General features: G+C 35.4%; 1 protein-coding gene across 4 annotated transcripts in view; it reads right to left on the bottom strand.

Moving 5' to 3' along the window:
* LOC111049688 (DENN domain-containing protein 5B) overlaps positions 1-16493 on the bottom strand; it is a 46074-nt gene that overhangs the window by 19008 nt on the left and 10573 nt on the right. For 3 of the 4 annotated variants that reach the window (XM_039423376.1, XM_039423379.1, XM_039423378.1), the window contains exons 6-12: positions 16281-16456; positions 14937-15076; positions 13925-14139; positions 10879-11084; positions 8756-9234; positions 3758-4040; positions 2529-2693 (exon numbers count right to left, since the gene is read on the bottom strand). In XM_039423376.1, coding sequence (XP_039279310.1) covers positions 2529-2693; positions 3758-4040; positions 8756-9234; positions 10879-11084; positions 13925-14139; positions 14937-15076; positions 16281-16456 — 1664 coding nt within the window. The remainder of the gene's footprint in view (positions 1-2528; positions 2694-3757; positions 4041-8755; positions 9235-10878; positions 11085-13924; positions 14140-14936; positions 15077-16280; positions 16457-16493) is intronic. The other variant, XM_039423377.1, reaches the window with a different exon arrangement.

Below are 16493 nucleotides of genomic sequence, written 5' to 3'. Positions count from 1 at the left end.
ATGTCAAAAGTCCCCACCCCTACCGCCTGTGCTAAGGGGGTTCAAAGGAACCATTTTTTGGTTTCTCGCGTATAACTCGAAAAATATGTATTTTACGGACATAACTGTTATATACAAAATTGAAGCTTACATAATTTTCTACAATACTTATCTTACAACTTTTTCTATATCTTCTCTAGTTTTCGAGATATCCGCCTTTCAAGGGGTGACATTTTTGAAAAAAACACGTTTGCCTCCCAATTTTTTTTCAATTTTTGCTCTTATAACTTTTTAAAAATCGATGGGAAAAATACATGCTGATTATGAGCTTATAGAGCATTAAATTCTCTTCAACTTTATGTATAATTTCACACCGTTACGAATTTCCCTACACCTTTTGCAGCAGCTTTAGTGTTGAGTGTGAAATCTTCATTTCTGCAACAATAGACCGATTGACAAAGGAATTTGAAGGGAATGTTTTAAACACAATTTTTGACTTTGCAGCTTTGTTGAGACTAGTTGGGAGGAGAAGATATCAAAAGTCCCAATTCCTAACTCATGTGCTAAGGGGATGAGGGTGGTTTAAAAGTTGCATTTTTCAGCCTTTTGCTCACATGCTCATATCTTGAGAACAATGCGTTCAACCGACTCAACTAACTATTCAAAAAAGAAGCTCGATAAATTCTCTACACTTTTTGTTCAGTGGAATTTTTCGATATTCCCAAGAATTACCGAGGTATTTGCTCTTGAATGTGTGAAATTGTTAAAATAACAGGTTTTTTTTTCAATGTTTTGCTCTTTCAGGGCTTATAACTCTCCAACATTGCATCGTAAAAACTGATGCTTATCGTAGATTTGTAGAGCACTGAATTCTATTTGAAATGATGTATTATTCCACTATTCCAAGTTTTCCTTTCATTGTTATAGCATCTTCAATGTAGTGGGTGAAATTTTCATTGCTTCAACAATTGATCGTTTGACAATGAAATTTGAAGGGGGTGTCTGTGACACAATTTTTGACTTTGCAGCATAATTTGGACTAGTTAGTTGGTGAACATAGCAAAAGTGCGCATCTGTATTCCCTCTGTTGAAGGAGTGGAACCGCTGAGGACACTTGTTGCAGCAATGAAAATTTTTATATTGAAGCTGCTATAACAATGAAAGGAAAACTTGAAGTAGTGAAATAATATATCAATTCAAAGAGAATTTAATCCTCTACAAATCTACGATAAGCATCAGTTTTTTCAATGCATCTGTTTCTGTATCTAGTACAAGGAAATTTTGCATGAAGAAATTGGATCTGGACTTCTCTTATGTACCCAAATTTAATAATATATTGAAAAATCAGAACTACAATAGTTATTTGTGCAACTAGTGCGCAAAGTGACAGTTTGCTGCACCGAAAGAAACGTTTACGCCCGAGCCGTAGGCGAGGGCGGAATGGTTTCTTGAGTGCAGCAGAGGAACTTTGCGCACGTATTTCACATTAAGTTTTTCCTACAGTTACCATTGAATATGAAAAGTGGGTAATTATGGGTAAAATTGCCTGAAATCCATCAAATAATTTAGTAGTGTTTGAATGGCGAGGCGGCTGTGTGGTGTGTGCTGTGGTGGCACTGTGCTGTTGCTGTCCTCGTTATAATATATAATAGTAATAATAAGCGCGTTGTGCTTGGTTGCACCTCTGCTCACTATAGCAGCCCAGTCACTCTTACCAACTTCATTTTGATTTTGCTGCACTGTTGCTCCATATAACCTACTAAGTATTTTTCGTTGCCATGTTGCAAATCTGGAGTGCAGAAAAATTTTTCCCGCACTAGAGCGGAAAAGTGATTCTTTGCGTTCTGTAATCAGTGCAGCAATGGCCACTTTTCAACGTAACTGTAGGAAATATAAATTGCATGCACTAATGTATATAGTGACTGAACTATATGTGCTTCTCAATAATAACGCTTTACTCCGATATAACACTTCTAGTTGACAGATGGAAATTACTAAGATAGGTATTGCAAATATTCAAACGCTAATGAATTAATAATATTATCATATAAAAAATTTGGATTTTGTTCAATAATAATAATTACTTTAAGATGACCTGAAACCAGTAATATTCTGCTCTCTTTCAGAGGTTGTGGTATTGTGGAAGTGGTGCTTTAAGAATGGATAACATTTGACTGATTTTCTTCAGCAATGTTCAAGTTAATGAATATGTGACTAATGCCAATAGAATTCATTAGGTTAATGATTCTTCAAAATGTAAATGGATATGGATTCAAACAGTATGCAATAGCATTGAATGATTCTTGATTCTTAAATATATTGATAACCTTCAATAATAATGATTATTATTTAATGACGATATTTTTCAAAATAACTCAATACAATGTTTATGATTTTTAGGAGGAAAAGTTTTGGACTAGCTTCTGGGTTTTCGTTCCAATATGGTAATTTCTTAACCTAATTCCGGATAAAGAATCATTATTATTATAAAATATACTTTTGGCACAGCATATTATCACAAAAAATACAATAATTTCATATTGAAATACCTGTTTAGCTTGTAGTCCATGGGACCAAATTCTTTCAAGCAAATCACAGAGACTAGCAATCAGGGTGTTCTCTTCAACCAACGAAGTTTGTCCAGTATTGCCCAGTTCCACTCCTTCCATTCCCATCTTTTCAACCAACATTCGCTTTGTCTTTGCTTTACAATCCTAGAAATAAAACACGCCACAATCAGTTAATAACATCGAACATTTTGATAAACGATTCAAAGTGTGTTTTAAAATACCGTATCAAGGAAGTCAATTTTACAAAAAAAAATGAGAGGTTTTACAAAATTTATTATAACAAGTGCGACTCAGTCGATTCCAGTACGATTCCATTCGCGGATATCAGTATTTCCGACCTTTCAACTTGACCTATTTGAAAATGTGTAATTAAAGGCTTATTTTAGTAAACAAATTCCAACTGTATGAAATGGGAAGTTATATTACTTTTTCAACAAAAATTAACGTTTTCTAGTTTATATTCACGGTATTTAATTTCAAATCCTAACCTTACTTTATTAAACATTATAGGATACTCAAGTCTCACGTCTCTTGGCGACCAGCATATCAAGTCGCCTTGAAACTCAGTCCCGAGTATCCGAGCGACTAACTTATATTAAATGAACTTGGAGTGCACGAAAGGCTAAAAATCCAACCAGGAATTATCTTATCATTTGAGCTTAGGGCTATGATTGGTGTTAGAAGTTAGTTGAAGGTTAAAGTTAGATTGAAAGAAGGTTTGGAGTTGGGGTTTACTTTTAAAATGGCAAAATGTTAGTACTATTCATCATTTTTGAATTTCGAATTAGGAATTTTGTCATCGTAGTTGACAAAACACTCTCTTGGAGCGCTGATGTATGGAGTCGCTTTGCGATTTGAGTCGTGCTTCTGTAAGTAGTGTCTAAGGCTGGCCACTAACGGTACACATGATACACATGTCGTCATATACTGTTTCAACACAGCGAAAAATTTTTTGAGGTTAGGTTATTGTATCTCCGAATTTTTGTTGTTTATTTTTCTTCGTTGCTCTATTTGAGCTAGAAAAATTGTTTTTCTATCATTATAATTTATAATTTTCTAGTGGTTATTTATTGCTATTGGTTGTTTATTTTATGTTAGAAGCCTCTCGCTGATGACAAATGATGCATGATAAACACGCATGTACATGTTTTACCGTTTGTGGCCAGCCTTACAATCATAAAATTATGAAGTTTGATTGCTTGGTTTACCTTGAGCAGGGTTTCGACGAAATTCCAGTTGGTCTGCGCGATGAGCGCGGGACTCATGTCTGGGGTGGTGTGTGGGTGCAGCGAGGGAGTTGGCGCCAGGGTGGCCGAGCCCAGCGGCTTGGCCTCGCTGCTGCGAGACTTAGCCCGAGGCAGCGACTTGAGGTGGTGTTGTGGCGGAGGCTGCTGCCTGGGCGCCACCTCGCACCCACTGTCCAACTCGTCCAGCGACACCGACGACACGCTGTGTGTCAGCTGTTTGCTCACGTTCCTCTGTCGTCTGCTCCTGAAAACATCCAAAATGTATTTGTTCGATAAAAAATAGGTTGATAATAATTAGTCCAGGCAATGAATGCTCAAAAAAGAATATAGAAGAAAATGTTTGGAATAAAAGTTACCACCAAATCCACCAAATGTTTGGATTTGTACCACCAAATCTCTAATATCAAATATTGTTTAAATTCTATGAGTTATGATGGAGGATGAAAATAGTTGTGTCTTGTTGAGTTCTATTGATGAAGTTAATATTTCTCATATTTCATCAAGTCATAGTTTTACGATCTTCCATCAAAACATACAAAGTATAAGCAGCAATTTTGATAAGTTTGTCACATATATTAGTTGCTGGAAAGTGAGGCCAGCTATTATAGCGTTGACTGAGGTGTGGTTGGATACAGATGAGCAGGTGTCCCAGTATTATATTGATGGCCATGAATCTTGTTCAAGTATTTCCTCTTTCACAAGAGCCACCGGCTTGATTGTTTATTTTTCCACTGAATTAGTTGGTTTCAACTGCAGTGTGAAGGAATGTGAGTTGGATGGTGCGGACGCTCTTTATCTTCAGTGCACCTTATCGAACTATAAATTCAATCTAATCGTTCTTTATAGATGGCATGGCTTTGAATGCGATAGATTTCTTACCAGTCTTGACACTATTTTAAACATTCCTTCGTCTTGTGATACTGTCATAATAGGAGATATTAATATCAACATTTTGACGACTGGTGATAATAAAGTTGATGATTACTTAGAAGTTCTCAGCTACTACGGTTTTGAATCGATTATAGACATACCTACTAGAGTAACGGAGACAACATCGTCCTGCATTGATCACGTATTTATGAGATCACAAAATTTTTCACATTTTGAAAAATGTGCAGTTATTGAGGATTTAATTGGTGATCATAGAGCTATAACATTGACAATTCGCGCTAACCTAGATAATAGTAGAAGGAATTCTTGTAAAGAAAAATACAAAATCGATTTAGACAAACTGAATAATTTCCTCCTGTCTCATGATTGGGGTGATGTTTTCTTAAGTAATAATTTTAACTATAAGTTTGATAAATTTATTGAGGTATTTAAAAATTATATTGATTGTTCAAAGGTGAGAGTCGAATGCAAAATAAAATCAATGAATTTGAAGAAACTCAAACCATGGATAACTGATGGTCTGTGTGCAGCAATCCACTCGCGTGATAGATTATTTAAAATAATGAAAAGAAACCCTGATAACTTAAGATTAAAAAATAACTTCAAAAATTTCTCTAGAAAAATAAAAAATTGGATTAAAATTGAAAAAATAAAATATTATTCTTCATTAAATCAAATGCCTCCACGGCAAAAATGGCAAGTTTTGAATAAGCTGTGTGGAAATCCGAAAAAATGTAAACCCCTAAAAGAATTAAAAATAGAACACAGGGATGAAATTGTTAGTGATGCAAAAAGATTGTCAAATATTTTTAATGAGTATTTTGTTAGCATTGGCAGAGATGTCGCTGCTAATTCTAATGGTGGAGCTGATAACATGGACTATCATAATATCTTCAAGGAAACTAATCAGCAGAAGTCTATATTCCTTGAAGCTGTTACCTATGATGAGCTCTTAGTTTACATTAGAGGATTAGAAAATGGTAAATCTTGTGGGGGTGACTGTATATCTTCTGGATTATTGAAGAATGTTGCGCTGGCCATAGTACCAATTCTAGTTGATATTTTCAATTGTAGTCTCTCTACAGGGGTGTTTCCTTCTGGGATGAAGCTGGCAAGAGTGGTGCCAGTTTTCAAGTCGGGTTCTCGATTAAAGTTGAACAATTATAGACCTATATCCCTGCTGTCAGTATTTTCAAAGTTGTTGGAGAAGATAATGAAAAGGAGACTTCTAGAATTTCTTGATTCATGTAATTTTTTCTATAGTAACCAATTTGGCTTTCGTGAATGTATGAATACAGAAATGGCTCTTCAAAGGTTTATGGCAGTTGTTTTCTCTGGTCTCAACTTCAGGCCAGCACGCTGTGTCGCAGGACTGTTTCTAGATATAAAAAAGGCATTTGACACAGTGAACCATTCGATCTTGTTAAATAAATTGTATAATGCTGGCATCAGGGGCGTGGCTCATGACTGGTTCTTGTCCTATTTGAATGACAGACAACAATATGTAGCCATTGGAGGTGTGAAGAGTGAGGTTCAGGTAGTGGACTGTGGTGTACCACAGGGATCAGTCCTTGGGCCAATCTTGTTCCTCATTTTTATTAATGATCTCTATTCGTTCAGGTTCTCTGGTATGCCTGTATCTTTTGCAGATGACACTGCATTGGCATATTGTGATCTGGATGGCCCCAATTTGGTAAGATTAATGCAGGATGATTTGAACAAGCTGTTGCTCTGGTTTAGACACAATAAGATTCAGCTCAATCTTTCAAAAACAAAATACATGCTGTTTACACTATCAACATCATGGACATTGCCTTCTGCACTGAAGTTTCATGGTAGCTGTGCGAGTGATGACTGTGACTGTGAGGTGGTTGGTCAAACTGACTCATTAAAATATTTGGGTGTGATTGTTGATGAAAAGCTCACTTGGTCTCATCATATTACTAATATAAAAAGCCATCTGCTGTTAATGCTGAGGAAGTTCTACTTTTTGAATAAATTTCTCCCTATGAGTGTCCTGAGGCAGCTATATTTTGCACTTGTCGATTCAAAAATCAGCTACGGTATAAATTGTTGGGGCTCCACTTACATTAGTCACTTGAAGCCCTTAATAACTATACAAAAATCCATAGTTCGTGCCATCAAGAAGGAGGGTAGATATGAACATTCTTTTCCTATCTTTCAGAGTCTCAGATGCTTGCCTCTCAGATATATCTATGTTTTCAAAGTATTGTATATGTTTTATGTTATGTCTGGAAACTGTGGTCATGCGTTGTTCAGGGATGTTCCTAGTTATCAAACTAGGAGAGTGACATCTGATTTACTAAGACTTCCTAAATCGTATACCACTTGTTTCCAGAAATCGTTTGTATTTCTCGGCCCTAAGTTTTTCAACAATATTCCTCTTGAAATTAAGAGAACACAAAATCGACTTGTTTTTAAAACAAAAGTTCTTGGATGGCTTAGAGGTCTTATGCCTGACTATCTAGAGACCTTATTCAATGTGGTTTCTTAGTTAAAATACTCTGATAATGGTGGCTATGCATTGGCTAAATGAGCTGGAATTGGAGAGTGAGCATGGTTAGTGTGAATGTGTGAGTGATTGGTTGCTAATTTTTCTTTCTTTCTTCTTTTTATATTTTTCTACTTCTCTATAAATTCATAAATTATCAGATATTCATTCCTGCTCGCAGACGTAGAGTTTTGTACTCTCAGCAAGCAGTATTTTTCTATCCAAATTCACAAATTAGTCCTGGTTTAGCATGTTCGAATTCTTGTCTGATGTTATTGTTATTTGTTTAATAAATTAGACTTTTATGTACTTTATAAAATATTAACTTATTACTCTAATATTGTTAAGCTGTACCTATTATTTTTTCTCATAATTTGTAAATATTGTGAATTGGATTGAATAAAATTTGAATTTGAATTTGAATTTGAAAAGTTTTGACCCCGCAGTTCTGTTTAGGGTAGTAAGGAGGTAAGCATACCAAAAGTCCCCACCCCTAACCATTGTGCTAAAGGGATGACGGTGGTTATAAATTTGAATTTCTCAATTGTTTTCTTACACACCTATATCTTGGGAAAAATGTATTCAACCGACATTACTAACCATTCTAAAATGAAGCATAATAAATTCTCAACAGTTTTTGTTGAATGGAGTTTATAATATTTTCATATTTTTGAGATATTCGCTCTTGAAAGTGTTAAATTGATAAAATAACAGGTTTTCATAAGATATTTTGCTCCTTCAGAGCATATAACTCTCCAACAATGCATCGTAAAAATTAAAGAGCATTCAATTCTCTATTATTTCACTATCTTATGTTTTCGTTTGATTGATTTATAGCAGCTTCAATGTGGGGTGGGGGTGAAGTTTTCAATTTTGCACTCAGTGGTTCCACACCGTACGTACGTATGTATGTTTTGGTATGTTTGTTCTGCATTTACGGCAAAACGCGGCAATTTTATTTTATTTTCATAAAATTTGAAAGGAATGTTTCTTTTTGAATTACGTGTCGATGTACCCACATGTGAGGTTTTTTGAAATGTTGTATTTTAAGGATAATATGAGAAGAAAAGGAATTTCCTCCATACTTCAATATTACTGTGAAAATCAGACTAATTATTCATAATAAATCAGCTGTTGAGTGGATTATTACTTGCATGCAATGACGCAAGTAAAAATTCAAAGTAGCATAGAATTTTCTCTCGACCTTTCTCTGCTTTCAACTCGGGCTGACCATTTGACAGTATGTCTTGGGAATTAGTTTTTGGTGATAGTTGTGATTAACAGATTATTAGCATTGACCCATTGACCATACACCAACCCAATCAGCCACGACCAATTGCCATTTGAACACCGATATCTCGCCGACACGACACGACAGTACACAAGGACAGAATTTACTCTAAATGGGCAGTATTAGAGAAGGCTGTGGTTTATAACTGCGTGAGGTCTACTGTTTACAAAACTACTAGTAAAATATAGCTATTGAGAGTAGTATAATTCCAAAATTAAACTCATGTTGAAGTGATACATGCCATCTATATACAGTGCGACATTACCGCTGAGCGAGCTCCTGATTGAGCAGCGTGGAATCAAGCAACGGAAATCCAGCCCTCGTGTTACGTGTCACGTGATTGGACAACAACTCCTGAGGCGCTGCCACCTCCACATCAACACTGGCCATGCGCTTCTCAAGCAGCCTCTCCGAGTCGTTGATGCTGAGACAGGCCTCGTAGTGAGACATGCGCACTGCGCAGTCGCAGTAGCGATGTTCTCGACAGGCCTCGTGGTGGGCCGTGCGCACTGCGCCGTCGCAGTAGCGTTTGCGCAGCAGCTTGATGCGTCGCTCGAACACGCGCAGGTTGGGCTCGACCTTCATCCAGGCGCTCATGATCTTGTTGTCAACCAGCGTCGCGAACATTTGCGTCTCGATGAAGCGCGACAGGAACGGCTGGTGTTGTTGCGGCTGGTCCGACAGGAACGTCGCCTTGTCAAAGTTCTGCATCGATTCGCGCTCGTTCATCCACTGTTCTCTGTCCTGAAAAGGATATAGCATTAATCAGTAAGAGTTGTTGTGACCTAATTCGAATGAAAAATAAGTAAACTGATCAACACTCAGAATAATCTTTATACTACAGTCTGTGAATATTAAATTACTTATCAATATCATCCTCAATTAAACAAAATCCATCTCGAAGTTGTTTCATAAAGTTTTTCTCTTATTACTCTTTGGAGTAATTTCTCTTATGGAGTTCAATGCTACCACATTCCACAGAATCCAGAGATCCTGTGAGCTAATTGTGTGCGAGAAAGAGCTAATAAGAGAGCGTAGGCCTTTTCGATTGAATCAGCTTAAAGACGGCAACAGTGAGCTTCTATTGTTATATTGAAATAGCATTGGCCATAAAGCCCAAACTTATGTTTGCACGGACTAAAGATTAATATAATAAATTATAACTTCCTATAAGGTTTTTAGTGATGAATTTATAATATATGGGTTTGCAAAAGCACCTACAAGATTGGCTAAAGACCCGTCGCAAAGCCTAATTTTGAGCCGTAAAAATAGCCTCAAACTCTGCTGTATATAAAATAAAACCAAAACGAACTCTGGATACAAAATGGACAAGATAAAAAGCCGTTTTGATGTTAACAACCCTAAGGATAGAATACAAATAGATAAGGAAAACTTTTCTATTTAATAAAGTGACGAAGTTTGGACACTGATATCCACTCTACCACTTAGCCATGATCTGCAACTCATACCAACTGCAAATGTAGATCTACTCAGTTTCTTCAGAAGAGTTTGATTACCACTTCATATAGCTATGATCGCATGAAATGCAATGCAGTCTAGTGGTAATTGCTTTAACAATTATTTTTTTCTTTCAAGAAGTTCTTGATTTAAACATTCAATTGGAAAAGGTATTATACAAATATACTACACAACTAAAAGTAGTATATAGTATATTTAGTTTAACAATTTGATTCAATTTGAGTAGACCTCAACAACAAGTTAGTACCCATTTGGTATATATTTATTAATAGTAGGCCATATACTAAAGTACAATTAAAACTATCTAGTACCGCTTTTATTTTATCAAAACACAAGTCTCAACACACGGTTTTGATCTACTTTACACGACGTTTAGTCAATTATTGTAAGTAAATAAGCAGTTTTAAAGTACTGACTGGAGTACTTTCGAATGGCCAGCGTTTATTTTCAACAGTGGCGATTGGAAATGTTTTCAAGTAAATAGAACTGATAATTTACTTGGAATAATTGACTTTACCTCGTTTAAAATACATCGAAACCGTGTGTTAATACACCGCAGCTTGGAATGGATCGAGAAACCATCATCTACAAGTTTCAACTCTTGAAGAGCCATTTTCAAGTGTAAATCACTTAAGATTGCAGCTCAGTGTAAATCACTTGGCTTTCAAACTAGTTAAGAGTTAAACTAATAGTGTTTTTGATAAAATGAAAAGGATATTTTCATTGACAAATTTCATTGTGTCTAATAATTTCAGTGCCCTAAAAAGAAAAGTGAGTGAAGGCCCTATATGTATATAGTAGTTATACTAGTATATAGTATCAAAGAATACTATAACAAGAATACAATTAATTGAATATTTTCCAAGTAAAATAGTCAGATTAATTTCTCAAGATTGTTTTGCAACTTACTTGACTGGGTTGAATGACGAAGTTTTCGTAGTTTGAAAATATATGTACAAATCTATTGAGAAATATTTCTCTTAAAGCGTTATTGAAGAGCAGTTCCTGGGTGTACTGGCCTTCTTCGTCCAAAATGTGCTCTGCGTCATTGTCGTCAACATCTGGCTCCGCATATCCATCCCAGTCCAACGAGCCGATTCCCTCCAAACTTACCCCTGCAACAGCCAATCAATTTAATTTGCAATTATCTACTAATTTTGTAAAATTACTTTTTAAGAAGTATATAATCTAATAACTTTGTAAGCAAAAAATATAGGTCTAATCTAGTAAATTGGTAAAAGAGGAAATTAATAACCATTCAGTTAATTTGATAGCTTTGAAACTTTAATCAATAATTTCAATTCAATTAAGTTTATTTCCAAAAAAAAACATGATACACGAATATGAAATACAATATACAACATATTTTGGAATCCCCCTACTAGACTATCCATCTGTGTGTAGGGGGGGGAGTTCCACTTTATACATATAAGCTTAATCTGCTCATAGAAGTAAATAATAGAGAATACACTTATAATGTAGATCTATAATTAATATTTTGATTATAAAATAGATAATACATTGTGTTGATGCATATTTAAGAATAAGTATACTTAATACATTGATTGATTAATAGAATCAATAAAAAAAGCAATATTTTATTGAAGACCGCAGTGGCAGGGATTCCAGAAATTCTCAGAAGAGAGAATAAAAAAACATAAACCAGAAAGGCAAAACAGTCAAACCGGTTATATCAATGATAAAAAAAATATCAATCAATTATCTGGAAACCTTGAAGTCGATAATCTACTACCTTTGTAAACAGAATAAATAATTTAGTAACTTGGAAAGAGATAAAATTTTATAATCAGTCAAAACAGTTGAGCTAATTTCATAGTTTTGGAACTCTATCGTAAAATGAAAGGTGGTAAAACTATTAGGACTATAGTAGTTGAGAAATAGAATAAATTAAATAAAACAAACAGTAATTTCATTGAAATTGATGAAATAGAACAACAGGATGAATTTAAAGTTCAATTCAGTGAATGAATCTTGAATGAGAAATAGAATAAATTAAATAAAACAAACATTAATTTCATTGAAATTTCAAGTTAAATTCAGTGAATGAATCTTACAATCAGTAAGTAGTTGAATAATGTCATTAGTGGGATTTATTATTCATCAGAATAACATCATCAATCTTCATTAATTTATTAATAATAAATATATGCAATTTATGCATCATCAACGAAGTACATCCACTGAATCTTAATTACAAACTTTTGCAACAACGCTCAATCCTTCGTTGATGTTGTGATATACACGAACAGGTGCTATTATGCTCTGACCCAAAATTAATTTAAGATCCAAAACCCTGTCCATGAAAATAAAAAAGAATGATCTATTAAGTATTTGGGAGTGAACGGTTTTGAGAAGGATATTTAACCCAGTTTATACTAATGATGAATGGCGAATATGATCAAACCAAGAGCTGCGTGATCTGTACCAGAAATGCTAAGGTGTGATCACATTGAATGGTATAATTATATGCAAGTGCAAGCTTGGTCAAGCATGACCATGTAATAGGAACACTCACACTGAACGCTTGCACTTGCTGGATGCGTTCAGTGTGAGCAGCTACATGCAAGTCACAACGTGTTTCAAAGGCACTTTTCAAATGTTGTTTTTCGGCTCATGCATGATCTGGCGTGCACTTGCACATATATACTCATTCAATGTGATCACACTCTTTAATTGTTGACGAGATGAAAGTGAGACGTTTGAGCTGGTTGGGACTCGTTGAGAGGATGATGACTCAAGAGTCGATAAGAAGGTCTACAGAAACAGCCCAGGAGGGAGAAGACTGAGAAAGCGTTGGGTGAAGGATGTGGAGGACGATATTAGGAAGCTGGGAGTGACGTCAGAGGATGGAGATTCAAGGCTGCCGATAAGCGGCTCATACATTGGTCCTGCATTGCATGTCGTGCTTGCAGGACGGGCCAAAAAAGGAAGGATCGTGACAGTGTGTGAGGAATTTAGTGCTAAGCACGTCGTGCATTGCACGGCACGATGGCAATCCAGAAAGGTTTGATTTCCGTCGCGCCAGGCCAGCCGGCGTCGTGCTGTCCTGCTAGTGTGTGTCAGTTTCGTGCCACGTTCCGAGACTGCAGTGTTTTGAGGTTATGATTCGTTTGTAGGCTTTTCTCTTTTTCCATCATGAGTGCTGATGCACAAGTGTTCCTCTCTCCAAATTTTTTACCAATATTCATCGATGAGTACAGAAATCATCACTGATTGTGGCGTGGAATTATAGTTGAAAACTTCATGTCCTCTAGTGATCTCCCAGTGGCTAAATATCAAGCATGTCAACTAAGCGTTGTTCAGCTGTTATAGCTTTTCTGAAATTAGTGTCCTGTCTTTCTATGCGCGGCTCAACCTTTTCCAACACATAACTGAATGTATCGTTATCCATCCGCGAGTAGTTCCTAAAATCATTTTCGTGATTCTCACGTAATTCTTTCAAAAGTCTCATGTCTGAATATTTTTCTCCTTCCTTCAACCAATTTTTCGTCCATACTTGCCTTCTTCTCTTCTTTACTTTCCTGTCTCCATGAATAGCACCAATCAACAATACTGCTAAAGCTTCCTTCTTCGTTACTACTGGCATAGCTAGTGAACCAAAAAATATCACTTTCACAACCGACTTCACAATGCGAACTGAATTTGCATTGTATGGCGCTCATCGTGCTATGCCAAGCTGGTCGTTCTAATACAAGAAAGTGTATGGGCCGCTATAGAAATGAGTAAAGAGGCGTTTTGGAGGAGGCCAAGGCTCTGAATGAGTTGTAGCGCAAAGGAGTAAGTATAGATTGAGAATTACATTCGGTGAGATTGAAAAATACTTACTATTGATACTGTTTTGGTGAGATATCGTGATATTTATTTATTCATAATGGAACACTAAAATATTCTCTAATAGTATATCAAATTTTCGAGTGTTTAATTTTACACTTACTAGTTTTCCTGGCGAGCGATATGATGCGCCTGAGCGTGTCCGAGCCACTCGACTCGTAGTGGTTGGCGTCCTCGTCGAGGTCGTTGGCCCACGAGTGCTTGCGAGGTCGCCACGTCGAGGAGGGCAGAGTGCAACTAGTCGTCATTATGTCCCCTCCACCCACACCTGAGCTTGGCTTGTCGCAGCATGGCGAGTTGGTTAGACTATTCGAGTTCCTATGAGCAGAGCAATAAGACAGTAACAGATTCATTTACATTAACGATTAGAGTATCTTATGACGATCGTGTAGCTTATGTGATGACACAAGCAAATTATCACAAACTGGAAACTTGTCGAATTGAAAACTTGACGTACTGAAAAACGTGACGAATTGTAATCTTTAGAAAACTGAAATCTTGAAGAACTGAGAATATACCTATAACAATCCTCGGCAAATTAAGAATCTTTATGCAAAATTTCAAATTAATCACCTCAGTAGTTCAGACGTTATGACGCGTCAATCGTGTAATTACTATCCCGTTCATGTATAAGCCAATTCTTTTCTTTATAATATTATATATAACTATCACAATAACTACAGTGCTCAGTATTGAACTACAGTAATAAAAGCTTCCAATTTAGTCTAAAATTATTTTGTTTTCAATGTTACAACAGTAACTGAATCGAATTAAAATGTTTTAGATAAAATATAGTAGACTTCACTTGTTATTTGGGCACTGGACTGAAGTTTTGTGAGTTCACCAAACGCAGTTTTATTTATGATTCCAACATTTAAGTGTTCTTATGCACTTTGTAGCTTTTGGGCTGCAATTATGTGGTTTTATCAGTCAAATTTTCAACAATGGTTCCAACATTTCACTGTTGAACATGTAATTGTTAAAGCCACAAAACTGAAATTCAGTGAAAGTACAATCTTTGACACAATATAGTAAAATGTTGAAAATCACTGTTGGAAATTTCAATTAACTTGCATTGATAATATTACTAATTTGAAACATCTTCAAATACTCACTTGTCAACATCACAGCTAACTTTATATTTACATAGCAGGTCATTAATTTCAGCTATAAATTCTGCTTTTTGTGGGAACGAAGGCAATTCTTCGGGTAACTGCATCACCTTAGTGTCCAAGTCTACATAACACAGATTTGCCTGCAATACAAATTATTTATGAATCAAAATATTTGCAAACATTGGATAATCACAGGAAATTAGCAAAGCCAATACTTTCTTTACCTTATAGTAACACTACTACAATTTTGGGAATACTTTCGAATACTGAAAACGTTTCTCAAAGAAGATTCAAGAAGCAGAGTATAGAAAGTTAATTTGGGAATAGTTTCATGATAATTCAGGTGTAGTTCTAAAATAGTCACATTTCTTTTTAGGGCTACTTAAATTATTAAAACACAGTAAAAGAAATAAAAACTAGTTGTGTTGTGATAAAATAAAAGGGTACTAGATATTTTTTATTGTGTTTCAATTACTAAAAGTATTTTTAACTAGGATTAGAAAGCAATATTTCCAAAATACTTTTGAGTTGATTCAAATACTAAGTGCACATTTGAGTAATCAGTCCGCATACTATTTATTAACATACTCATTCATTAAGTAACAAGCATTAAAATAGTAAAATCAAAAACAATAAATCCCCCAAAACTTTTTATGTTCCTGAATTATTTGGTATAATAATAATACTTATTGATTCCATTTACATAATATTTTTGGTATAGCTGTCTGTACATAAATTATAAATTAAGATAATTATTATTCGCCTCTGAAATCTAAAAGAAGCTGGCTAAAATAATATAATTGACTTCTTTTGAGTACCAATCTGAAATCAATGCGACTATTAAAATATTGATTCAATAACAAAGGTATTTTAGAAGCTTGAATTAATCCAGAAATTGTTGACTACTACAGTGTAACAATATGAAACGTATTTTTGAATTTCCCTCTCTTGGGCCCGTTAGGGCTGTAAGTGCCATTTGCTCAGTGCCAGTTTAGACGTTTTAATCCTGGATTAAACCCATAATCAAGTCTAATTTGTTATAATGCAGCTCATTTTGAGTTAAATCCACCAGCTGATTTAATCGTGTTGAAGCTTTCACTTTGCACACGGCTCTAAATGTTAAAATGTTGAAATAGTTCTCTTTCCCCGCGCACGGATCTATAGTCCATGCGGGGAAAAATATTCTAAAGATTATATTCTGTTTTGGATTGTAAAGTGTTTCTACTTTGGAAATAAAGAATTGAATTTAATTGAGTTGAGCTAATATTTTCTCATCAACTCTACACACAACTTCCCGCAATTATTACAAAACATAAAAAAATGAACAAGAATGCTAATGATCACCTCGCTAGGTATATTGATTCGATTTTCTCTACTATGAAGACCCATAATGAAAGGAACAGGGGCGTCTAGGAAATGCTGCAGAGAGGCTGGCAGTATGGGCACGTATACGTGAGGCCACGTAAAAGGAAATAGTAGACACAGCATCGACTCAGCTACTAGCATCAGTTTCTGGTATTCTGCAACAAAAATGCCAATTATTAACAAATATATTCA

The sequence above is a fragment of the Nilaparvata lugens genome, chromosome 3 (assembly GCF_014356525.2).
Source record: "Nilaparvata lugens isolate BPH chromosome 3, ASM1435652v1, whole genome shotgun sequence".
NCBI lineage: Eukaryota > Metazoa > Arthropoda > Insecta > Hemiptera > Delphacidae > Nilaparvata > Nilaparvata lugens.
This window is presented reverse-complemented; position numbering and strand designations above follow the sequence as displayed.